General features: G+C 49.9%; 1 protein-coding gene and 1 long non-coding RNA gene across 2 annotated transcripts in view; one reads left to right on the top strand and one right to left on the bottom strand.

The window, feature by feature from the left end:
- Nucleotides 1–268: 268 nt before the first annotated feature.
- Nucleotides 269–21,021, bottom strand: LOC127384243 (uncharacterized). Its single transcript, XR_007889389.1, has 7 exons — nt 20,957–21,021; nt 9,290–9,447; nt 3,431–4,317; nt 2,488–2,559; nt 2,250–2,376; nt 1,892–2,102; nt 269–1,254 (listed from the first exon to the last, which is right to left on the bottom strand). It is a non-coding gene; the product is annotated as an uncharacterized LOC127384243 (long non-coding RNA).
- A 410-nt stretch (nt 21,022–21,431) lies between these two features.
- The window catches only part of NAT8L (N-acetyltransferase 8 like), a 30,377-nt gene continuing 26,691 nt past the window's right edge, over nt 21,432–25,117 (top strand). The window contains exons 1-2 of the mRNA XM_051618330.1: nt 21,432–21,951; nt 23,319–23,483. Of these exons, the coding sequence (XP_051474290.1) occupies nt 21,618–21,951; nt 23,319–23,483 (499 nt within the window). The 5' untranslated portion in view covers nt 21,432–21,617. The remainder of the gene's footprint in view (nt 21,952–23,318; nt 23,484–25,117) is intronic.

Here is a 25,117-nt window from a genome sequence, read left to right as displayed (position 1 = left end):
TAGGACTGCTTTCCTATTTGCAGGGATAGCAGATTAAATAAGGAACATTAATTATTTTGATAGCTTATGCTAACTTGCTTCTCACAAAAACACATCAGTACAATCATACTGGTTGTCCAGAATGTCTTCCTCGTATTCAGTCTAGTAGTCTGACTCACTGTCTGCAATGGGTGCTTTCATGGGCTCAATCCTGGGCACAATTTCTGCCAGGTCCAAGAAAGAGGTGGTGGGATGGGTCATATTCTCACTTTTAGATTTGCAGGTCTTGCCTGTCTGTTAGCATCTTGTCAAGGACTTCACTCCTGCGCCAGATATTAAATACTGTTTTCTTGTGCTGATATCCCATGTCACAGATTTCATTGAGCTTCCCGAGCTCCAGAGTTTTGTGTCAGTCAATGGACAGCTGGATATTCTCACAGTAATCACTGTTCTTTATCATCTCCAGCTGCCACAGGCAGTGCAGATATGTGGGCCAAGTCTGGATGTCAGCCATATTCAGCACCTTGACTTCCTTGGCCAGTGGATTCCACTTATTCCAGAGCAGCCACCAGCCCGACAAGCAGTCACTGTAGTTGGTGAGGTCTGTCTCATTCCTGCTCCCCACGTCTATCACAATCACCACCTTTGCACCCATGGACTTCGTAATGTCAGCAGGAAGATTGCTGATACAACCTCCATCCATCAGGAGACACCCATCCTTTGGGTCACAGAGAGGAGGAGTATGCCCGGAGAGGGATATGCTGGCACAGGCATGCCTCCACAGAGAGCCATCTGTGTGGTCATAATTGCTGAGGCAGTGATGTTGGGTGTGATGGTGAAATAAGGAATCCACATATCCTCTGCTTATCTTTGAAGATGTTGTTGTTGTTAAAAAAGCTGCTTCAGATAACACAGAGGTTATTCAATATGTCAAGTCTAGAATAGTCTTAAACACTGAATTCATAACCATGGACCATGGCCTGGGGTTGATCCTCACCTGATTGTAGCTTTGCTCTTTGGCATACAAGGCACTCATGAAAGCACCAACAGATGTTCCTCTGATCATATCAACAGGGATGCCAGCTTCAATCAGTTCTCTGATAACTCCCATTTGGAAGTATCCCCTTGCTCCTCCACGCCCAACACCAGCACAATGGCATTTCCAGTCACAAGACGAGCCAGGTGAGAAAAGTCCGAGTGACAGGCTGGTGGTTTCTGGAACACGCGTTCATACATCTCTGTCAGCTTGGGCAGAGTTCTTTTGGAAGAGACTCTCTGTGGACAGCAGAGATGTTTTATACTTACTAAATTTATAACTGAAAACTCAAATTCACACCTCAGCCAAGGCTGGGCACTTTCTCTGGGGGACTGACCGTTCACACTGTATGTCCCAACAAAAAAATCTGCAAAGAAATTAATTCAAATAAAGAAACTAGAGCTGTTCAGTAGCAGTTTGAAATGGGAAATTCATAGAATAACACACACAAAAGGATTTCAACCACAGTAAAGTTTTGGTCCTTATTCCTTATTTCATGCAAGCTCTGATAAGCTTGTTGGAACAACTGCCTGGATAGGTAATGAACAGAAGCAGTGAGAGAAGGCCAGAGGTGCACAGAATCGGTGCACTTCCAGAAGCAGTTTGAAATAAGCACAGGAAAAAATGATATTAAAAAGGCCATTTTCACAAAAGAAACCATGAGGCGAGCCTTGACAAAGATATGGACTAAATTATTCTCTGCTAATGCCCAAACAAGGAAACAAAGCTGTTCTGAAATACATGGATCATACTTTTCTACAAAATTTCCTAGTTGCAGGGCTAGCAGATGAACTAAGGAACACGAGTTATTTTGATAGCTTATGCTACCTAACTTACTCCCCACAAAAATAAGTTCTTCTCAGGAGTGATCATTACCTGAAGCTCTGGATGTGTGGGTAGGAATCCTCCATTTATATAAGCTGAGATTTAATAATAGTATCTCTTGGTCCAAACTCTGGTTCTGGTAAGGTTGAGGCCATGTTTGAAGCCATTAAAATGGAGGACCACACTATCTCAGTTGTCACTTCAGCTTTGAGTTTGTTTTCACAGAATCACAGACTCACCAAGGCTGGAAGAGACATTTTGCCTGCAAATGTAAGCAAAACTATATGACGAAACTCAAGACTTTTAAAGAGACCCCATACAGCACCTGTAGAGAACCTATAGCACACATCTAGAGACCCTAAAGAGCACCTCTAGAGATGATAAAGAGCACCATTCAAACGCTGCCAACCTGCTGGGAAGCACTGTGGTACAGGTGACCCACTGTCATCCACAGTTCTTTTGGAGTGTCCATGGGCTTTTCACCTTTAACATTGCCATCACTCATCTCCAGTGGCATCAGGGTCTGAGACAAGGAGCTGTGGGGAGGAGAGGGGAAGAAAAGGAAGCCAGTCAAGTTCCTGGAAAAGTGCTTCACAGAGTTTATACTGGAGAATTTTGACTTGTTCAGAAACTGCAGCTTCACTCACCAGTCTTCACACAAGACTAGTACATCAGGCACTTTCATACCTCCTGGTACTGTGAATGGCATCTACCTGCATCTAAACAGAAACAAATATTTCTAGGGCTTGTAAACAGAGAGCAGCTGGAAGTCAAAATACTTGGAACCAGACTTCAGGGTCTGGAATCCATCCAGTTAGTTCTACTGCAGGAATACACTTCTGGGATCCAGAGTTCCTCAGTTTACTCAGTGAGTAACAGCACACAAACATACTCTACCTCTCTCTGGGAGAGGGTCACCAAGGGAATGCTGGCATTCTCCTGCTGTCCACAGGGAGAGCAGAATTTTTTCAAAGGCTTTTTGATCTACAGCCTTCATCTGAAAAGGATACACACTGCACCAACTGGCACTTACTGTGCCTCTGCAGGAGAGCTGGAACACAGCTGGAAACACGGAGAGATTTGATTTTAGCAGCACACGAGTGTATGCAACACTTGTAAAGAACAAAGCCCTCAGGGCACTGATGCTCTTGAGTCCTCATGGGGATCCACAGCAAAGGACCTTGCCATAACAGGTGAGACAGTCACCCAGTCAGTGCTGGAACAGCTTTTTCTTTTCTTAAAGAAGAATAAAAATGTTTGGCAAGGAACTCCCATGTTGTCAGTGATGCAGCATTCCCACACTGCAAGTGTCTGTGAAAATTACTAAGAAAATAAGTAAAAAAGGCAAAGGAAAAATTCAAAAAACCCCACCTATGCACACATTACTCAGCTGAAGTATCACCTAATACAACCCTAGCTCACCACAATCCTATGTCAGTATCTTACCTAGCCCACCTTTTAAGCCATTGTTCTCTGTGGAGGCCATCAAAGCAGGAGGAGAGGGAAATCAGCAGAATCTCCCTCCTCCTCCCCCCTCCCCACAGAGGAGGAGGTCAGCAGAGTTATTTCCTTCAGCACTGACATACTTACCCCCATACCAAGCACAGAGATGACTGACTTCTGATCGCTGATCTTCAAAGCCATATGGCTGTGATGGCTCAGCTGAGCAATGTTCTGCCCTTCCCAGAGTATCTGATCTCACCATGCTGGAACATGACACTTCTCACTGAAACGGAGGCAAAAATTACAGTTTCCAGGCACAGTTCAGGTGGAGTAACAGGGCAAGGCAGAATACAGCTGTCCCAGAGATTCTCTTTTCCTGACATGACTTGGAGCCAGTTCTCCACCAAAGTTGTATTTTCCACAGTTTCTTTGAGTAGTTATAAGAACTTTCATTGTCTACTCTTGGGTATCTCTATATCCTTATTTACTTTCTACTTCTTCATAGATGAAATAATTTCTTCTGATACAATCAGTGTACCTTTGACCGCAAGAACTCAGGCTCTACATTTGAAGTTCACATTTTCATTTATTTTTTTTCTCACTCACTGACTGACTGACCCCAGCTGGTCAGACCTGAGGAGGCATAGCAGGTATCAGCAAATAAAAGATCCTAAAAATTTTGCTGGGGAAAAAAACCCAAACCAAACCAAAAGAATGAAACTAATTAAAATTATTCCTTAATTTTGTACACCTCTAACTACGAAGAAACCAAATGGATTATTCCTGTGAAAAAGATGAGGAATATCTGGCAAACAGCAGTGGGAGAAAAGCAACATAAATAGATGTAGACTATGTAAACTCCTCCTCAATCAGTGTCCTGGCAGTGACAGCCCCTTTACAGGAGGATCCTCACTGCTCTCTCAGTGCCTGCCTAAAGCACTCTCCATCTCTAAAGCCAGCAGGAGTAGGTCTGGAAAGGTTTTGGTCAGCAAGGAGTCTTCACCCCTATCCTGCAGGGATGCTTTGTGTTCTGTCTGAAAAGAGAAAATCATAAAACATTAGAATCATAGATTGGTTTGGGTTGGAAAGGACCTTAAAGATCATCTAGTTCCAATTCCCCTGCATGGGCAGGGACACCTCCCACTAAACCAGGCGGCTCATGGTGCTTTCAGACATGGGGGAATTAGGATGTAAAAACCCCAAAGCTGGTGCTGACACCACATTTACGGGATCTATGGCAGGACCAGTCTGTAAGGCTGGTGACACATTTACCTAACAGGGAGAAAAAAAGCAAGGAAACAGATGCATTCCTAGAAGGGACATGGCATTGATGGTGATATTCTCACCACCAGATATCACTTTCCTCAGGGAGCCTGGCAGCCAGGAATAAAACTTTACAGCTGACAACAGAGAGGGAGCAATCACTGCCCCAAACTTCTAAATAGCATCCGGCAGCCTTGATCATTGCAATGACCATCACTGGAGAAAGTGGGTGACAGACCATGGCACGGGCTAAAGGACACTGTGTCAGCCTCATCAAGTGTTGTCACCAGGCCACATATATCTTATGTTAACAGGCTGCAGACCCTGTGCATTAAAAGGTACAAGCTGTGGGTTAGACACACGTTCAGGACAGAGGGACTGTGATCTGGTCATCTGATGCTGCTTCCTATTCCATTATCTCACTGTTCCATCTGTCAGCACCATCCTCTAGGGAAACCCCTCACTGATAAAAGGTCTCCGCTCCCATCAGGAAGATGGTGCTGCTTTCACCACCCTGGCCAGACGCGGGGAAATCCAGCCTCCCCAGATAGATATGTTTCCATGTTTGGTCTTCTACAGCAGTAGAAGAGACAATGTCTCCACAGGGGAGTACCGAACTGGGCATGGGTGCTTCTCCTCATGTTGAGGAGCTCCTTGGCACCTTCTAAATCAGGAAGCACTAAACCAAATGGCATCTCTGGTTGGATACAAGCACGCTCCTGTTTCATTACATGGGCCTCGCAGCCTGGCAGGATGCTCTGCTCATGACATGTTGGGTCCCAAGTGCAACCCAGCTAAAACTCCCTTTTAACTAGCTTAAAGGAAAGGTTGTGTCTGTTATAGATACAGATACAGCTATTTTTATTGTAGATAACAAGCCATACTATCTTTGTCAGCATGGAGTAATCTTTTGTCCTGCTCAGAGCATTGAAAGTAAGCATTAGTTTGCCCAATATTTTCTCTCTGATTTTAATACTATGTTTTATTCTCTCAAACTCCTGGAAAGGGAGCAGTTGCCCCACGTTGCATCCCCTGGGTTTTGCAGTGGCCTCTTCTGCAGCACTCTTGGGCTTCTTAGAAGAAAAGTGTCATATGAGGGAAACCACCTCAACCAGGGCTTTCAGAAAGATAGATGTGCTGAAATTAAAGGCCACTCTTCTTGATGTTACGTTAATGAACAGTCTCTTCCTTTGTTAGTCCCAGGGAGTAGCTCTCTCCTAGATGGGAATGCAGCTCTCCATGTCGCAAGCAGAACATCCAAAATCAGCCGAGGGTTGGAAGTCTTTGCCAGCAGTGCTCAAACAGCATAACCTCCTGGCAAGGTGCCCAGGCCCTCTCTGTCCCTGCTCAGGAGCCACAGCTGGCAGTGGCTATTAACCCTTGAGGCCACCCCCTGAGCCCCCAGCCAGCACACAGTGTGACAGGGAGCTTTGTGGACACCCCTGCCCACTGAACCTTGGAAAGAAATGCATACAGGCTGGAAGCTGTGAGGAAGAGCCAACAGCTACTGACGGGTTGGAGAGAAGCCCACAGAAATGCCAGGTCCCACAAGGCCACACAAGAGCTACATGTTCCTGCTGCAGTGGGAGAAAGCCCAGGGGAGAAGCAGGCTCTGCTGTGTTACGCATTTTACAGATGCAGCACATGCAAATAGTCCAGGGAATTTGTTATCCCTAAGGAGTTTAGCATCCGGGAGGAACTTCAAAGTGCTGCTGGGATCCCAGCTCCACTTGTCTTTTTTCTTAAGGGACTCCCTGCAAATCAGCATAACTTGAGCAGTTGAATACACCCCCAAAGGTGACTAGAGATTGAAGGAGCAGCTGGAATATCTTTGTGTCTCCCTTTTTAGGGATATGGTTGTGATTGCTGCTCTCCAGCTGCCTCTGCTCGATCACCAAGCCCATCCACCCCAAGGGACTCCTCATCTGGGACTCTCTCTGTGACTATAGGGCTCGGCAGGAAGCGAAGTCTGACTGCAGTGTGCAGCCTCCCTCCTTCTCCCCCTGTTCCCTGTTCAATAATGCTAAATACTATCTCATCCCAGGAACCGATTTTATCTCATGCTTGACTTCACATCTCAGGCCCAGGAGAAGCTCTGTGTGTCACAAGGCTCATGAGAAACTCATGATCCTTTGGGATGCCTAATAACAAAATGAGTGATTTTGTCTCATTCCCTGATCAGATATTTCCTCATGCACCGAGGTGAAATCCTTCCTCCAAATATATATTTCAGAAATAGAATCACAGAATCATAGAATGGTTGAGGTTGGAAGGAACCTTAAAGATCATCAAGTTCCAACCTCCCTGCTATGAGCAGGGACACCTCCCACTAGACCAGGCTGCACAAAGCTTCTTCCAACCTGACCTTGAATGCCTCCACAGAGGGGGCATCCACAACCTCCCTGGGCAACCTATTCTAGTGCCTAATAATAAACTTGCAAGTGCCACAAGCTCCAAACTCCTCTGTGCCACTGCTTCCCCAGCCTTGGTGTCCTCCTCTGATTTCTTCCCCTTTGCAGCCACAGTCAGAGCAGGCTGGTGGAGGTGTTGGCCCAACGCTGCCAGGCAGACAGGTGGACTGACACACACACATGTCTCATCTCCACTCCTGGCTCTCCATTTTCCATGCTTATCACAGTGACAGGTTGCTACTGTGTGGGTGGGCTGGGAGACAGCAGCACAGACAGGAGACCCAGACAGCCCCTTTGGGAGCACAGCAGTAGGGAGAGAAGCAAGAAGATTCCTGGAGAGCATCAGAGCTGCAGGGGAACTGCAGCCACAACTGGGAAACACAAGTGAACTTGCATAAATCACTCCACATGCCACATTTGTTCCTCCAGTGCTTGTAGAAATGGCAGAGACCAGCTACAGCTTGGAGTTTATTGGATTGCTGCTGGGCTAACGAGATTCGTGGGAAAATTAAAAATTTATCAGATGAGCTAAAAACAATGTGTTCTGCTGGGAAAAGTTGGCTTCAAGTAATTTTGCAACTCAGAAAAGTTTTGTTTTGAGCCATGTTTTGACATGGCTGAACACATACTGTTTTGCAACCAGAGCAGGGTGACGGGCAATCTCTGTGTGCTTGAAGTGGAAGTGAAATATTTCATTTGTGCTCACTGGAATCTTTCTTTCAGGTTTACAGCTTGACAAAGGCTTCTGTGATTGTGGTTTTTCATTGCAGCTTTTGACAGATTTATTATTTTTTTTCTTTGATACCCTCAGAAATTTCACAGGGAAAGAAACCCACGCTTTGCCCAGCTCTTGCCAGGTGCACTTTGGGGCCAGACATTGTTTTGCAGGGAAGGCTGCAGTGTGTACACTTAAAACAAGGGCTACCCCAAGCCCAGTTGTGGAACTGGCTGTTTAACCCAAACAGTGGTATTAACAGTCAACAAGTCAAAGCAACTGTAGCTGCTCGAGTCCCCAGCAATGACAGTCTGGACACAGGTGTCCCCACTGGGCATTGCCTACCTGCACCAAGCTCTGGGTCTGCTTTTGGTTTAGCAAAGCAGAGCCAGCACAGGCTCCATTCAGTTGCCCATGCAGAGTCATGGAGCACCATTTGGGGTCCTCTGTGGGTGCTGGACCATCTGTACGGGGCTGGTGGCTTTGACATGGATCCTGGAGTATATTCCTGCCCATACAGAGCAGCTGGACACCAGGCAGGCTGTGAAATGGCATCATCCCCTTCTGTTGAGGCAAGAACACAACACTGTCCTCATCTGCTTAAAGAGAAGACTCTTCTCTATCTGAATATTACTGGGGGAGTGAGATTATGACTGTGTTCATAGCCTTTCCTACAGAGCTTCTCCCCAGTCTGGAGAACAGTGGGTTCCACCAACTAGACCCAACCTAACCTTAAGCACCAGACAGTATAAAATCTCTATAAGCCCAAAGTTCTTGGAGGGCCCCAGCACTTATCACCAAGCCCTGAAGCTCTGGCAGGATGTTTTGGTGGCTGAGGGTTTGCTGTCTGCCACACAGCAAGCCAAGGCTGACTCAGGAGGATAGGTGGATTTTTGCAAAGTGCTTTGGGGTGAGAAGCCCCAGAGTGTCTCCTGCTGTCCATCCCCCAGGGTCAGGAGGCAGACGTCCCTGCAGGAAGCTGCTGGACTTCTGCCCAGCACAGTTTTTACAAGGATTTACATCAGGGATTTACAATAGGAATTGACTCTGGTAGAAAACCCAACCATTATTAGTGGTAGAGTCAAAAATCCTGGGATTCGCTGAGCATCAGGGCTGGGCACAGAAGAGCCAGGGTGCTGGGTCCTTTGAGCAGGTCCTTTCCTGTGGGGCCAGATGCCATTTTAAAATGAAGGCACTGTCTCTCATTTGCCTCTCACCTCAGTGAGTTGCTTGAGGTCATTTTTTATTTGATCTGTTTGAAGGGAGCAGCAAGTCAGGACTGCTCTGTTTAGTCTTACTCATCTGGCATCTTGCTATCACACTTCTGTCCTGGCCAGACCAGCTGTTCCCCACAATCAGTCCCACTGAGATAGGAAAACCAGCTCAACGTGCTGTTCCCCGTGTGTCCCTCCAGCCTACAAACAACCATACACCTTCCACAAGTCACCAAGGGAGGCCCCTGTGCAGGACATGGACCCCTCTTCGGGGTCTCTGAGACAAGCAGGGGATTATAAAAAGCAAGAAGTTTGAAAGAAGAATTTTGAAAAACTTTTCCTCAGCACTGGGAACCCAAGGAGGCTTCAGTGCAGACCCAAGCATAAGGAAACCAAACCTTACCATGATAGCAATGTGCTGTCTGGGTGTTTGGAAAAGCTGTCTTGCTTTTCCTTCTCTAGTCCTCCCTTTCCCAGAAGGTGCAGGACATCTGGCACAGGTGGACTCCTGTGATGGCACACCAGTCACAGAAACTCCCACTTAGAGAGAGGAAAGGAATCCTGTGGGGAAAACCAGAGGGGAGATGTTGGACTTGATTATCTTAAAGATGTTTTCCAACCAAAATGGTTCTATGATTCCATGAAGATTTTAATCTTCTCCCTACAGATAGATAACTTTGTTCCTGCAGGAGGAGGGTATCCAGACAAGACTGTTAAAAGCTCATGGCATTTCTCAGAGATCTGGTGTAGCACAGAAGGATCTGGGTGAGGGTGCACAAAGCATGGGATGGGTGTCCCCACAGTGAGATGCACCACCAGCCTGGGCTGCCTTGCTGCAGGAGCATTGCAGGGGCTTTTGAACTGAACAAAGACAAAGCAACAGCCTTGCAGGAGAGTTTCTGCTCCAATTCCTACCCTGTCCATAAGAAGCAGCCAAAAGCACAAGAAAGCTCAGTGCCACAGGCACAGGTTGTGTCTGCCCCCCGGCAAGACTCCTGGAGAAGTCAGGCAGTGGCAGTGGCACTAGGAACCAAGGCAGAAATGCACTGGAACCACCATGGTTGCAACAAAGAGATGAACAGAGGTTCATCTGGTTTCAGCTGACCCTTATCTAGAAAACTTACGCAGAAGGGACTGGCTTATCTTCCCTGTGATGCTTCAACCACAAGCAGCACCAACAAAGGCCATACAATGTATGTAGATGCATCTGCTTTGACATTTTTTCCAGCACGACTGAAATGATGAGGAGAGCTCTGGGGTTTTTTTTGCTCTCAGTCTTAACCTAGGCACACCAGCCAAGCCTTATGCTCTAAATTAAGTCCAAATGGCTGAAAAAAAAAAAAAAAGTTTGTGGGTAAAGTTGAAGGAATCAGCCTTGTTTAGTCTGCATAAGGAGGTTAAAAAGCCGCAAGAAAATAGTCTAGCAACACATAAAAGGTTGCTGTGAAGCAGGAGGTGATCAGTTGTTGTCCCTTAGCTCTTGGCAAGGGGACAAGAGGTAAATGGAGTAATATCCAGCAAAAATTACTCATGTTAGACACAAGGAGTAACTAAAAGGAGATTTAAACACCAGGAGATTAAGTTACTGAAAAAAGCTGCAGAATCTCCATCTCCTAAGTTTTTTAATGTCAGAAGAGACTAACTTTGACTGGAAATAGTTTGGGAATACTTGTTCCTTACTTGGTGATGGAAATCTGGATAACTTCTGGCCCCATCTCAATCAGAGATTCCATTTTAAGGGCTGAACATGGGCAAATAGATGGACAAAAATAAAAGATAAAGCTACTTTGAGAAATCATTGCCCACTAGAAAAAGCATTCTACAAAATGTGGCATCCCAACATTTTATGCTCTGCTTACTTCCCATCTCCCATATTGCAGTTATGTGTCTTGATCAGTCCCTCACCCTGCTGTTCTGTCCTCTCCCCTTTCCCAAGCAGAGCTGCTACATGATATTTAGTAGGTATTTTTAGCACGTGCATCACTATGGCATCTTCTCCTGCCTTACAAAGCTGAAGTCATGACCTGGTCCTGCTGTGATACAAAACTGTGGTTTCCAAGAGCCAGAGCATGAGCCGCTGAGCTGCACTTTCCAGATGAGTTAAGTTTACTGAAACTTGAGGGCCAGACTGATTTATTGACACTGCCTGAAGTCTGCAGACATGGCGGTGACCTCGTGTTGGTGAGCGAGGGCCAGCTGATCTTCCAAGGTGCTCGGGCTTGGAACAGGTGGATGAAATCCTTCCTCACCCCGGTAAAATAGATGTCAGCATTGAGCCTGTGTCAAAGTCACATCCGATGACCTCCTGGTAGCCAAGTGCTGAACCAGCTGAAAAGGTCAATAGCGTATCAGCCAGAACAGCTGGATCTAATAGAAAATGAGTCAAGATGAGACATAGTTGGCATTGCAGGAATAACAGATGAAGCCTGGGTTGGTTGTAGCTGCGTGTTGATGTGCTGAAGCAACTGAAAAGAGACTCGCATGACCACAGTGTATCACTCTCTTCCCGTCCACTGAAACTGAGATGCCCCACAGATGTTACACACAGATTTTCTGGTGACCAGGTTTCCACACATGGCAGAGACAAGGCAGATCTCACAGCAAAATGTGATCTTGGGAAGGGCCATTTGTAACGAGGGATGTGGAGACGGAGCAGATTGCAAGGTAATGGATATAACCCACAGTTTTGATTTGTGTTTGGACTCTGCAGTCTTCAGTCCCAGGCCCAACAACATCACTGCTGCCACCAGGCATGCCAAAAACCCAGATTTGCATTTCTTCTCGGCTGTTCTTTAAGAGATGGTGATGTTTGCAGGTGAAAAAAAACAACAACCCAAACCCAACAAAACCAACGAAACAACAGCTGCTTAACTCAGCATCTTTTATTGTCCAAATTAAAGGAGGCACACGGGGGCAAGTGAGGAAAGCAGCTTGCAGGATGGGGGGCTGTGAAGCCAATAATTCTTCTGCAGGCACTGAGATGCTGCAGTGGCAGCACCTCGCTCCCAGAGCTGTAAAAGGGATTAACTTAACAAATTTAAAAAGAAAAAGGAGGCCAAAATAGACGTCTAAAATAAGAATCAGAATCCCTTTGGTAAATTGCTGAGTTCGCTCCCTGCTGTGGAGAGCCAGTTATGTCAGGGGGAGTGAGCTATTTTCTGGAGATGTGCTGGAAATAGCACAGGGTAGTCAGGAAGCAGCAGAAGAGCATCAGCAAGGGAGCCTGTGGTCCCCAGAAACCTCTCCTGCTAGGTTAGGCACCCTAGCATATGCTGAGAGGATCCAGCAGGAACAGGGCAGATGTGGGATGGGATGAATGCTGGCCCAAAAGCCTGGGGCTTCTTGGAGCCCCACAACTAATGGCATCATCCCTGCTCCACAGACCAGTGGGTTTTACAGCAACAAGCAGCTGGTCATCTGACAAAGCAATTTCTGCCAGGCCCAACGTGCTGCTGCTAGCACAGAAATTGAATTTTGAAGCAGTTGGTAGAAATTCCCCTGGGAAGCACCAGCAGGTGGATGGGGGACAGCAGGAAGGAGGTTTTTCTTACCAGGCTTCAATCCTTACTCAGACATGCTGAAATGAGATGCTAAGCCTTGAACTCAAATCCTCTGATCTTCCCCTTTTTCAATCAGTGCTGCTCTTGGTTTTTCCCTTATAAAACCTGTTTGTCAAAGCCACACAAGGTACTTCTTTGGGTGGTTGGCTCTAAAATGTTTGTCCTGAGTTTTGAGCTGACTCTGCCTCTTGCAGAGAGCAAGATAATGGACACTGGGGCTGTCAGAAGAAACCATGCAATACAGGAGACTGGGACTGATAAACTATGCTAAGGAAAAACAGCTTTCCCATGTGATGGAAAGCAGTCCTGAGAGAAAAAATCCACATCATTTTCCTGATCATTGCTGAACCTGGGAAATGATCACCAAAAAACAGGGGTTTATTTTACTAATGGTTTCTTCCCCCCAGGAGCAGCAGACTGGCACACGGAGCACTACCATTTCTTATGGAGGTATTTGAAGTTGGGGAGTATGAATTGCTGGTTGTTAGAAGAGTTTTGGTGAGATCACATGAGGATATCGAGTTCAGGCCTTGTGTCTGTCTGGATGAGAACACCAGGAGGGAGGATGGTATAGGAAAGTCTCTGTGTGTCTGAAAGAGGCAGGGCGGGAAGGAAGGGAGTGCAGTTTCTGTGCTGCACTGTTTCCTGCAGGCTGTAGGTTATAAGCAGTGCTTGTCCTTAGTCCTTAAGCCAGACCTTTTCTGGCCCTTCAGTATGTTTTTCACTGAGCATTCCTGAGCGTTGGTGCCTCGTTGTAAGAAAACATGTGGTCAAGTTTGGGAAATGAAATCCCGATGTGCCTCACCTGCAGTCCAGCTCCATCTTGCCCACTGGGGCTGTCAGCAGCCATGCTGAGCCCATGCCAGGTCCCAGACCCACGACAGGACCTGTTTCCCAGGACCTACGGCTACCAGCACCCTCCTGTGCAAGCTGCAGGCTCTGGGCCGCAAAAGTCAGGTGGAGCCCAGGAAAGGCAGCTCGGCACTGCGCTGGCCGCTGAAGCAGGCAGCAGGAGAGGATCTCTTCCGTATCTCTTTGCTTTTGCTCACTTAGTACGTGAGCTCTTGCTCGCCCAGGTGCAGTAGCAGGGAGCAGAGGCGCCCGAGGTGAGGTCCCGATCCCTGGGGAGGCAGTGAGCATGCAGTGCAGTACTCGGGAGAGCCACTGGAGGTCTGTGTGCATTTGCTATCGCTGTACTGGGCTTCACAGCGCAGGATAAACCCCGCTCGCCCTCCCCGAGCACCGGCAGGACAGCGCACCCACCTCCCCGGGACAGCCGCAGAGCCCACAGAGCAGCTCTGCTGCCATCTGAGCATCCCAGGGCAGCTCCGGGGCTTTGGCTCCATGGCAGAGCCAAAATCCAACCGCAAAACAGGAAAACGAAGAGGATGGCTAATCTGGCTCCTCTCCACCCAGGAGGCACCTTCTGCAGCTGAAACCTCACCGGCAGCAGATCCCTGCTCTGTGTTTCCAAGGAGCTGCTCGCAGCTCTCCGAAGTTTGGAGTTAATTCATCCTCAGTCCAGCCCAACTGTTGATTTTCAGGACGTGCAAACTTTCTTCCTTTCCCTAGCTGGCTGGGCTCAGGGACAGCAAAATGCTGGGGTTCTTACTTGTAAGGCTCATTTTTTCCAGGGCCTTGGGTTCCTGCTTTCTAAAGGCTTTGCTGTCATCCAGCTCCTGCAACTCTGGTCCTGCAGCTCTTACCTGTATCCACACTGTTGCTTCCCTGGCCCCTGCTGCATCAGTTGCCCTTACTTAGTTTTTAATCAAGTTCAAACACACTTGTGAGCCACAGGATAATGGCGTGTGTGTTTGCACAGTGGTTTTCATTCTGGGAGAGTTCTCACCCTCTTTCTCAGCTTGACAGACAGGCACAACACAGCAGCTGTCTGACATGGAAGCAGAGGTTCAGCACTGGCACTGATGATGTGGGGACACAGCAATGGCTCAGAGTGGCTCACACTGGCTGTGCTCCAGCCCAGCTTTATCCAGCCATAACTGCAGGAAGGCTTCTTCCCTGCCCTGGCCTCTTATAGGGTGCTAGGCTGTGCTCATTGTTCTGGGCTGGGATGCCATGGGGTAACACTATGCAGTTTGTGAATTTGAGCAGTAGAATAAATTAAGCAACTTCACCATTGTGAAAATGCCACTAGATCTTTTACATTTCACAGGTTGCACAGCTCTGCCTACCCTAGGAAAAAGGAGACTCCTTGTTCTCCGGGCAGGTCTTCATCTGATTCAGAAAAAACAATGATGTGTGACCACATCCTGCTCCAGCAGGGCTGTCCTCCTGTCCCAGTTGTGAGCTTTGGGGGTGAAACTATCCATCATAAGTCCAGTGCACTCTTTGCACGGAGTGAGTGCATCTGAGCCCGCAACTCCACAAAATCCCCTTGGCAGACCCCAGCTGATGGTGCCCAACACCTCCCTGTGTGCCCACGCCTGTCCTGAGTAGTTTGCTGGGCTCAACAGCAAAGGAGAAGCGGAGAAGGAAAATGAGTGTCAGACATCTGTGGGAAGTGGGATTTTAAGAGCTTGAGGCCCCACAGATAGTGAAGTGGGGGTCATGCTGATGCCTTTCTCTGCCTCCTTCTCCAGGAAGAGCCCACGTCTCAGTGGCACCCAGAGCAGGCATCCCCTCACCCCTGTGCAGAGGGAAGGGGACCCAGGACCTGCACCCTGCAGCATTGGGGCCTGGAGGCATCCTTGAGCAGGAAAACTGGAAATACCTGAAAAATTGCCTCAGCTCCTTGCTGAAAGGCATTATGCAAGGAAAGGAAAATGCCAGCCTAGATGAAGTGCTGGAAAAACCAGTGTAAAATCAGCTCTAACGTGAGCCCAACCCATACAGGGGATGATATATATTGCCTCCCCCAAGGCAACACACACATTGCTGCTGGAGGAGTTCAGGGCGCTCACTGGCCCTTGCAAGTAATAACGGGGCAGCCTTGTAGGCCAAGCCAAAAATGCCACTGCCCTTTGCTCAGCAGCAGAACCAACTCCCAAATGTAGCCAAAACCCCTGAATTAACCTTTCTTAATATTTTTATGCCTTATGGCAGAGCTCAGCTTGGGCTGGGGCATTCGTTAGTCGTGTTTTGAGGTTTTTCCACCTGTGGCTGATTTGACATCCGATTTCCCTCACCCTCCCTCACAGGATATCCTCATCTCTTCTCTGCTGCAGTTTTCTACCTGTTTTCCTCGTGTAGCCTCCCCTGGGTCCTTTCAAACTTCTTTACCCCCTGCCTGCTGTCAGGCTGCAGCGCCTGTCATGTAGAGGGGTAAATAACATGCTGCTCATCCAAGTGCTCTCAGCCTGCTTAGAAGATCGTAAGGCTACAGCCACACTTTGGCAATCGTTAAAGAATTGCTGTTAAAAATGCCAGCAAAATAGCTGTTGGTTGAAAGTACAGTCATTAACCTTCTGTTCTTCTCTTCCTCCTCAGCAAAGATGGATACACATTGACAGAGTCATTCATGATACAGCAAATTTTGCAATAGCGTTACCCTGCTGACCTAAGCAGGTAGCCAAAAATTTGGGTTATTTACATCCAGAGAATGAACTAGCTGTGGAGACAGGTATTTTTCCCAGGATGTGTTGCTAATTTACCAAGAAGATGCAAAGTTCTGCACCAAAATCCCTAGAAATGAGCGTGTCCTGGCTCACACCACTGGTGTTATTCCCATGTGCATAAGAGCTATTGTGCCCTCAGTTTTTCTCAGGCCATATGTAGTCCTGATCCCTCCTTCATGGCTCCCCCTGTGTCACAGAGCCTTCCTCCACATGTGCAGCCCTGTCTCCTACAACTAATTAAAACAAAGGTAAAAGCCGACAAAAAATTCAATTTTATTTTTTTTTATGCCAGCTTGCAGCAATAATATTAACAAGAAGAGAGGCATGTTGTCTCCCCAAGCCACCACACTTAGTGTCAGGAAATACTACTCCTTAAATGAAGATGTTTTAAATCTCTGTAGAACCTCTCCTCATTTGAAAGTATTCCTCACGGCTGCACAGAGATGCTCTAGATAAATCTCCAAATAATCACTGGATAGGTCTGATAGCTCAGAGTTTAATGTTGCTGTCACTAAAGTGAAGTTTCTCATGTAACATCTGTCACAGATGTTAACTGTACATTAAATGTACATACAAGCTCCAAAGCCATCACTCAGAAGAGGATAAAGCCAGCTGCGCCTATGTATGCTCTTCGGGAAATGTTTGGATTGTATTCACAACCCACAACATTCTTTCAACCCAAAAAGGTTGTAGGAAGAGCTTCATCTTCAGCTGTCCCCCAGGGAGACTTCTACAGCTGAGCTAGTCACCCTGCTCTCTCTTTATAGACAAGCCCAACCAGTGTGTTAGCACATGATTCATCTGATCTGTTTTAGAGGTCCCCGTTGGGCTGGAAGGCTCCAATGCCTCTGAAGAGGATGGTTTTCCCCCTTCACAGTGCCAGGAGTGAGGGCAGCCAGCTCTGACGCTGAGGTCCACCTGGCAGAGGTCTAGGCCGGTCAGCGGATGCCACCTCTGACCCCTGGTTACTGATTTACCGAGTTTTACAAGTTGGAAGTAATTTGGCACGTCGGGTTTGATAGTGATTCATTACTCGTGGCACCCAGGCAGGCGCAGAGGAGGGAGCCCGCACCGCCGGCGCGACAGCCCCGGCGCTCAGGGAACGCGGGACGCGTGTGCCGGGACTGCCAGGCGCTCAGGCAGCGCGGGTGCTGCTGCCAGAGGTGGCTCCGGAGCTAAGGAGCTGTAAATCCTCAGCCGCAGGGGTCTGTGCGTCGGGAAAGGGGCCAGCAACCCGCTCTCGGTGTGAAATAAGTGCCCCGAAGACAAGCTGCTGCAGAGCTGCTACAGTCAGAGGGAGCGCAGTGAGAGCAAATCTTGGGATGCTAATTAATCTCCCTTTAGGAAGGTATTTATTAGGCAAATGCCTCACATTCATGTGCACATCTGCACTCAACAGAGAGGCTTTTACTTTTTTCCAGCCCAGCAAAACGAGAGGGTGGGAGGCTGCTGTAGCCAAAGAGCCAAAGGTGCTGGGTCAGCTTCAGCCAGCTCCAGGCATCTCTGGTCAAGTGTGGAAAAAACAGTTGGAACGACCAACGTCCAGGTTAAGGAGAACCTGGAGGCAGTTGAGAAGAGCTTTAAATCTGGATAGCTTAATTCCTTGCTCACTGATGGCGACATTGCAAAGGACAGGGTGGGAGCCACCCCTGCCAGCCAGCCTCATCCTGCTGGGAAGAGCTGTTCCGGAATTGCTGCATTAATATAACCTGGGGCAGCTTTTGCTGTCAACCAGTTAATTGCTGAGGTTGATTGATACAGCCCCTGATGAACAATGGGTTGTGGCTGCTTCTAGCTTTTGCAGAAGCAAGACAGGGTCAGTATCATGGTGCTCTGGCAGAAGGGCCTGTGCCAGCAGCACCTCTCTCCTCGCCCAGCAGATACTGAGCAGTGGGTCAAGGAGGTTTGCAGGGGACCTGCCTCGAAGTTCCCTGCTCCTGAAGTATAGATGCTCTGCAAGAGTAACCGCTCCTCCCAAATTGTTTGCTTCATTTGGAGTCACACAGATCTCATTGCTTCAAGAGTTACAGCAAAATCCAGTTGGAAGATGAGGTTTCAAGTCATTCAAAGCCCAGGGTTGGACAGAAAACCTACAATTTCAGACCAAGAGCAAAGTGTGAGACTCCCAGCAGGCGCAGCAGAAATTCTGTTGTACATCTGCCTGGTGCTTCCTACAACACATCAAGGGGATTCACTCCCCCCAACCCAAGATGGGAACTGCAGTTTTGGGAAAGATGAGTAACGACATTTCCAAGGTTTACTGGTTTGATGTGCTAATCCATAGCAAAGTCAGCCTAAAGCAGACCTGCTGAAGGCAAAATCTGTTTCTTACTGAAATGCTGAAACTTCCTCAGCCCCAGAGGCACACAATCTGCCCAACCAGTTTTTTTTTTTCCCAGCCATACCCATAGATGGAACATCTATGCAAGCTCCTTCTTTACCCTGAGCAGTGAGAGCTGCAGAGAGCACTGGCATGAAATTCAAACTCTGAACTGTCCATCTTAATTAAGTTACTTCTGTCCATGAGGTTCAGTGGTCGGTCATGGCATGTAGGAGATTTACAATCAGGTCCTGAAGGAGCAGAAGTAAACCCAAGAGCAAAATCCTCAGTGACTTGGGATGACAACTGCATTCTTAAAGACTGAAAGCTCCTGGCAGAGCAGTTGCCTTGCCAGAAAGCTGCTGTTAACAATATCCTTTTTATTCCAGGGGCTCAAATCTGCCGTCTGTGAACCTGACGGGCTTTTGCAGTTGATTTCAGTGAGGCCCTTGATTTTCACTGACATTTGCTGCGGTCAGTCAGGGCTGCCGGCTCCCTCCCATCCCAGCAGCACCCTCAGACCCTCCCCTTCCCCCCCATTTACAGAGAGAGCAGAAATCTTGGCTCTGCAGTAAGACAGGCAAAGTTTGGCATTCAGACAGCGAGGAAGGACTCAGGAAATCTGGTCCGGTGCCTGTGTCTTCTTCAAGTTACTGCATGATGATGCATAAATCACTGCACTCCCCTGTGCCTCGGTCCCCTCTCTGTGGCTGAGGATGACAGTACCTCCTCACCCCGGGGGAACAGGGGACATAAATTACTGCTCATAAGATGCTCAAACACAGCAGCATAAATACTAAACAAGCATCCAGTGCCTTTCTAAAGATAACTCATCTGCGAACACTCAGGGCCACAGCCCAGGAGTGGAACTGGGAGCTTCCCCAGCTCTTACGTAACTGCAGTGGGATATTTATTTTTTTTAAGGAATGGGTTGGTTCTATTACTACAGTTATTTCATAAATAAGCAACACGACTAGAAAGGATCAAACAAAAATAAATGCCTGCTTAACCCAGGCATATGGAAACGAAGCATTATTATAATTACATTTTTGAAACATCAACCTGTCTTTGGCCTGAAGCTTTCAGAATTCAAAGGCCAACACTGCCCTGATTTATTTTTCCCCCATCCACAGCCTCTCTGCCTTTGTGTTGGTGAATCTGAAGCTGTCAGTTATCTCCTGAGTACAGAAGTCCAGCTGATCCTTGCTGAGGCAAGATGTGACAGGGGGCATGGGGATGCTGTATGTCTCGCCCTTCCCTGTGGAGGAATCTCCTTCCCATGGGAGGCTCCACTCTCAGGAAATGCTCTTTTTGCCAACCCATCAACCAAGCAGGAAGGCCAACATTGTACCTGTGCTGTGCAGTCTCTTATAGCTGTCGATTTCGATCTCTGGTTCAGTCACAGACTTTGGGAGCTGGGGGTTGCTCTGGCTGCAGTTGCAGAAGACGCTCGTTAGAAATGGGAACTCCAGGGGCTTGAGCCAGCCCCTCCGAGCAGCCTGGCAGCGCTGCAGGGTCTGACCACCAGCAGGTCCCACAGCTGCCTGAAGAGCAGCTTCTCACCAGGGGCACCCAATGCAGCACGGGTCTGTGGGGTGCTGGCACCACTCCTCTGGGTGGGAAGGTTTCCAAGGCCTTACCTAATCCTCCCCCCTGTCTCGTCTCTTACTCCTGAACAATTTTTAACAGAAAAGTGAAGCAACGAAACCACAATGAAATCACCCCAGTGGGATGAAGCTTCAGCTTGAAGCAAAGACTGAGTGACTGTCCATCTTCCTGAGGACCCACATGCAACCTTCCACAAGCTCTTAGAGAAGCAAACCCAGCAGGGTGCCAGCGACACAGCTGCACTCATCAACCGGTGGGTGCACCTCCCGGGGGACGCAGGGGTGAAGCTCCTGGGGGGTGCACCTCGCGGGGTGATGCAGGGCTCTAACTCACAAGGAGGTGGGTGCAAGGGTGCCTCCTGGCAGGGGGGGGGGCACAGCTGAAGCTCGCAGAGAAGGTGCACGTCCCAAGGGAACGCAGAGGTGAAGCTTGCAGGGGAAGCACCCCGGGGGTGGCTGCGCGGGTGTCACCTGGCAGGGGGACGCACCTATGAAACTCTCGGGGGGTGCCCCTCACAGGAGGGAGGGAGGGAGAGGAGGGGCCGGCGGCGGGAAGCTAGGGCCGGGACATCCCGGCTCCCCGCCCAGCCTCCTCCTCGCCTCCACCCCGTCCCTGCACCGGCCGTGCACGGCGCATGCCTTGGGCAGATGCCGGCCGGTTCCAACCGGGAGAGGCCGAAGCTTTTCGGGTCCTGCGAAGAGGATGAGCCCGCCCTCCTCCCTGCGCATCCCCCTCCGCCCGCCTCCTCTCTCCGCCCCGTGCAGGGGCGCGGAGACGGCGGGGCCGGCCGCCCTCCCGCACCGCGCAGCGACGCGGGCACGGGAGGAAAAGTTACCGACCCCGGGACTGAGGCGCGAAGGGAAGACTGATGTGGGGCTGGGGGCAGCGCGGCTGCACACCTCCCGCCCCGCGCAGCGCTTTCCCGCGCAGGGGGGCTGAGGCGGGGGGGCGGGAAGCCTCCCCTCCGCGCCCCGCGGAGCCCCGCGCCGCCGCGGTGAATGACTCACCACGGAGCAGCCCACGCCGCAGCCCGCCGGGACGCGGGGCGGTGCGACCGATGCCAGCCGACATCTCCCCCCGCGGCTCCGCTCCGCGCAACGCCGCGCACCCGCAACGACTGTTCCAGAACGCTGCCGGGCGTGCGGTGCTTTCGCTGTCATTAAATAAATGTCACACACGCACACCACCCACCCCCCGCCACGGGCCGGTGCGTGGCGGTGGAGATGCGTGAGCCCACCAGAGGAAGGGCGCCCGCCGCCGCCCCCCGCGCAGGGACGCGCCGTAGTAATTTGCAAGGGGCGGTGCAGGGATGGTGGGGGGTGTGTTCCGCCCCCCCGATCACATGGCGACCCCGCGCAGCCAATGCGGGGGGCTCTAGGACCTCGGGGACCCGCGGGCCCCCCCTCTTCTGCCCTATAAATGCCTCTCCAAAATGCACTGGAGCTTCTTTCTCCCGTTCCGTCCCGCCGCTGAGCTCCGCGCCCCGCGCAGCTGTTGCCTGGCGGGTCTCCGTCCCTACTCCGCGCCCCGCTCCTTCCCCCTCCCCTTTTTCCTTTTTTTTTTTTTTTTTTTTTTAAATTTCTTATTATTTTGGGGTTTTTTTTTTATTATTATTTTTTACACCCCCTCCCATTTTTCTCCTCCGCCCCCTCCCCGCGGCCGGTTTGCATGCATTGTCTGTCTCCCAAGATGGTTTGTGAGACCAAGATTGTGGCGGAAGATCATGAATCAATCCCGGGATCCAAAAAAGACACGATCATTGTTTCCTCCTCCCAAATGTGGCCCTCTTTGGCGGGCTCCCCGTCCTCCCCCCCACCTCCCCTCGGCTCCCCAAAAGAGGACCCCCGGCGCGACAATGTGTATATCCGCGAATTCCACCCCTCCGAGCAGGAGGTGGTGCGCCGCATATTTTACGAGGGTATCATGGAGCGGATCCCCAATACCGCGTTCAGGGGGCTGAAGCAGCAGCCCTTCACTCAGCTGCTTTACGGGCTGCTGGCGGGTGAGTATCTGCTCCCTTTTTGGGGGAGGGGGTCGCGGTTGTTTTCATTTTGTTGTGCCGCTGCTTTTTTATTATTATTATTTTTTCCCCCTTTTTTTTTTTTTTTTTTTTTTTTTTCCTCTTACCCACCCCCTGGGTATTCACAAAATGGTCGGAAAGGCGGGAGGAGCCGCGGATCCGCCGCCCCGGGCGCGCTGCCGCGGAAAACCCGCAGCATCGTGCGGAGCGGCCGCGGAGCCGCAGCGCTGCGGCGGGGGCTGGGCTGGGGGTGGGGGAGCTGGAGCTAGCTTGGGGATGCGCGACCTTGCGCGGGTTTTTAAGGGAGGGGAGCGTGCGGGGGTCGCCGCGTAGGTGAGGAGAGAGTGGTCCTTGTAGTTATCCCAGGCCTGGGGGGTGGGGGGGGGCTGGTGGTTGTGGTGCGGGGAAGGGGAGCGGTGCGCGCCTCGCACCGCGCACTGCACCGCCCCCGCGCAGCCCAGCGCGGATCGGGGGGGGGCTCCGCGTGCTGGTGTTGCTTGGAGACGGCCGGGCCCGCCAGCGGCGCGAACCCCCCTTTTCCTCCCCACGGCGTGGGGGGGGGGGGGGGGGTGCTCACCTCCCTGAGCTCCATGCCCGAAATAGCGCCCGCAAGGTGCCCCCCCCCGCGTTGTAGATAATAACGTGCCCCCCTGCGCAAATAATTGCACGAAGCGGGGGTCACGTTATTCACAGTGTGTGCCCCCCACCCCCTCAGCGAGCTCTGCGCTGGCGTCGCGTGCCCTTGGTGGCTGCAGGCAGGTTGCAGCCCCCCGCCCCCAGCCGGGGGGGGACGGGGCTCGGTGCTGGAGGGGAGCCCCCCAGCAGGCAGCTGGGGCTCGGGGGGTGGGTCTCAAACCGGCTGCTCTGGGAGCCACCGTCTCAGGGGCGGTCTGCAGAAGCCCCTCGGGTGTTCAGCAGCACCCCGGCATCCAGGCGGGTGAGGTGCCTTCCCCGGGATCCGGTGCTTCCCGCGCCGGGAGCAGCCGTGCCGCAGTGACAGGCACATGGCTGCGGGGAGCCCTGCCCGCCGCGTGGCTTTGCCGCCCCAGCCTGGGGAACGCCCCCGCCAGCCCCTGTCTGGGGGGCTCGGGGGGACCTGCCGTGGCCCGGCAGCATCCTCCCCCCATCCACCGGCTCTCTCCAGGCGCCCCATAAACTTCTCCAGGGTTCTCTCTGCGTGCTGCGCGGTCACTTAACAGAGTTACCTCCAGAGCGTGCGTTGTCTTGTGCTGCAAATGTGTATTTTGTCTGTGCTTGTTTTGTTTTTAATATTGAGTTTGTATTCCGAAATCAACACTAAATTCTCTTTTCTGACAGGTATCGTTTATTTCTCTTCCTTATCTCCATAGTAATATGCTTTGTTGTGACCAAGTCCTTCCTGCTGACCTGCTGCTTGCCCATCTTTCTGATGGGCATGAGGTACTACTTCAGTAGAAAAGTTATCCTGCACTATCTCGATTGTGCGCTGCACACGGACATGTCCGATATTGAGCAATATTACATGAAACCACCAGGTGAGTGTGAATTCCCCAGAGGGAGCCTTTCCCCAGCCTGCGGGGGGGAACATGGCTGCTCCCTGCTGCTGGCGCCTTTTCCTCCCGTCAGCAGCACTGAGCAAGCTCAAAAGTTGCCAGAATGCATCTCCTTTTCAGCCATAGCAGGCACAAAGCCATGCCTGGTTTGGGTTTGGTTTTTTTGTGTTTTTTTTTTTCCCTTTTTTTGCCCCCGAAATGTATAGGTCACCCAAGGCAGCCTCCATACCCCCTCCCCAAATGCAGCACTGGGTCCTGCGGCCAGTCCAGGCACCCAAGTGTGTGTGCTTGGGGACACTGATGGTGGATGAAGCAGTTCTGTGCTGCTGGCTAGATCCACCCCAGCCCTTATTTCTTGAGCTCAGAGTTTCTTTGCTCCTCAGACTTGGTATTGGCTCTCAGAGCAGGAGGAGGGGTAGATAAAAGCTCTTTTAGCCCAGATGCGTAGAGGGACGTGTTTCAGTTACTGCCTCCATTTTTCCCATATTATTCGAGAACCTTCCTCAATGCAAGTGTTTTAGAAGAAGCACAGATCAGGTATGTAAAGGGATGCTGCCTGGGTTTGACGTAATACATGTTCATCCATTTGTTACATATATGCACGTAATTAAAATTCTAGCCTCTAGCAGCAATATTTGTGTGTTAAGCTGTAAGAAGATCCCTTGGGGTTAGGGTTCTTGCCATCTTCTTGGGGTACCTGCTCTGCTGTTTTTCCCTATGTTCCTGTTTCCGCTGTATCATTGTTGTTCCCCAGGTGTGACAAACCTCCCCTTGGGCACTTTTAGAGGACTTACAGGAAGTACCATAGCCACAAACTTGCCTTTCCTTCCCTCCTAATGCGCAATATTAACATTTTTCTAAAATGATGCTCCTCCTGTAATAAAAACCCCCAAATATCTTAAATGTCATTGCCTTAGATTTCGTTTCCCACCGTATCTTGCACAGATCTCATCCCACCTTGCACACAGGTTGTGTTTCATGTACAGTGCTTGTTTTTGTAAAGATTAAACATGTGACTTGTATCTAAAATGCTCGATCTTCATTAAAGGTGATGTCACAAGAATAAAGGGGCTTGTAGTGACCTCTGTAGAGAGGTTCAACAATGTATTATGCTGGAGAAGGCAGCAGGGGATTCCAGCAGAATAAAAACATGTAATATGGAGTTAATAGGTGTTTGAGCTGCATCTCTCATTAATGCCTGGGACTTCTATGGTCATGATTCAGGGCATGGATCAAAGTGCCTGTATTTGTAACACTTAGCATATATAGAAAATAAAGGAAAGGAATTTGAAGAGTAAGGAATGCCCTTGATTTGTTTAAGGTCAGTAACCTGGTTCAGCTGTGTTGCCAATGTATCATTGAAATGTTAGCATTGCTTTTGTTTGGTACCTACAAGGGCTGATTTCAATTGTAGAGCAAGTGTGTGGGCTTTAATTTTTGACAGAATTTAATTGTGTGTAATTAGGCTTCTGCCATGCCATGAAAAGCAGATTTATGGATTGTTGGTGCTTGTTAAAGGTCCTTGATGATAGTGGTGTTAAGCTTAAGTTGGCTAGAGTTGTGATTAGACCAAAGAGGCTTTGGGGAATAAGAAGAAGGATGTCTGCAGTTCAGGC

The sequence above is a fragment of the Apus apus genome, chromosome 4 (genome assembly GCF_020740795.1).
Source record: "Apus apus isolate bApuApu2 chromosome 4, bApuApu2.pri.cur, whole genome shotgun sequence".
In the NCBI taxonomy this organism is placed as follows: Eukaryota; Metazoa; Chordata; class Aves; order Apodiformes; family Apodidae; genus Apus; species Apus apus.
This window is presented reverse-complemented; position numbering and strand designations above follow the sequence as displayed.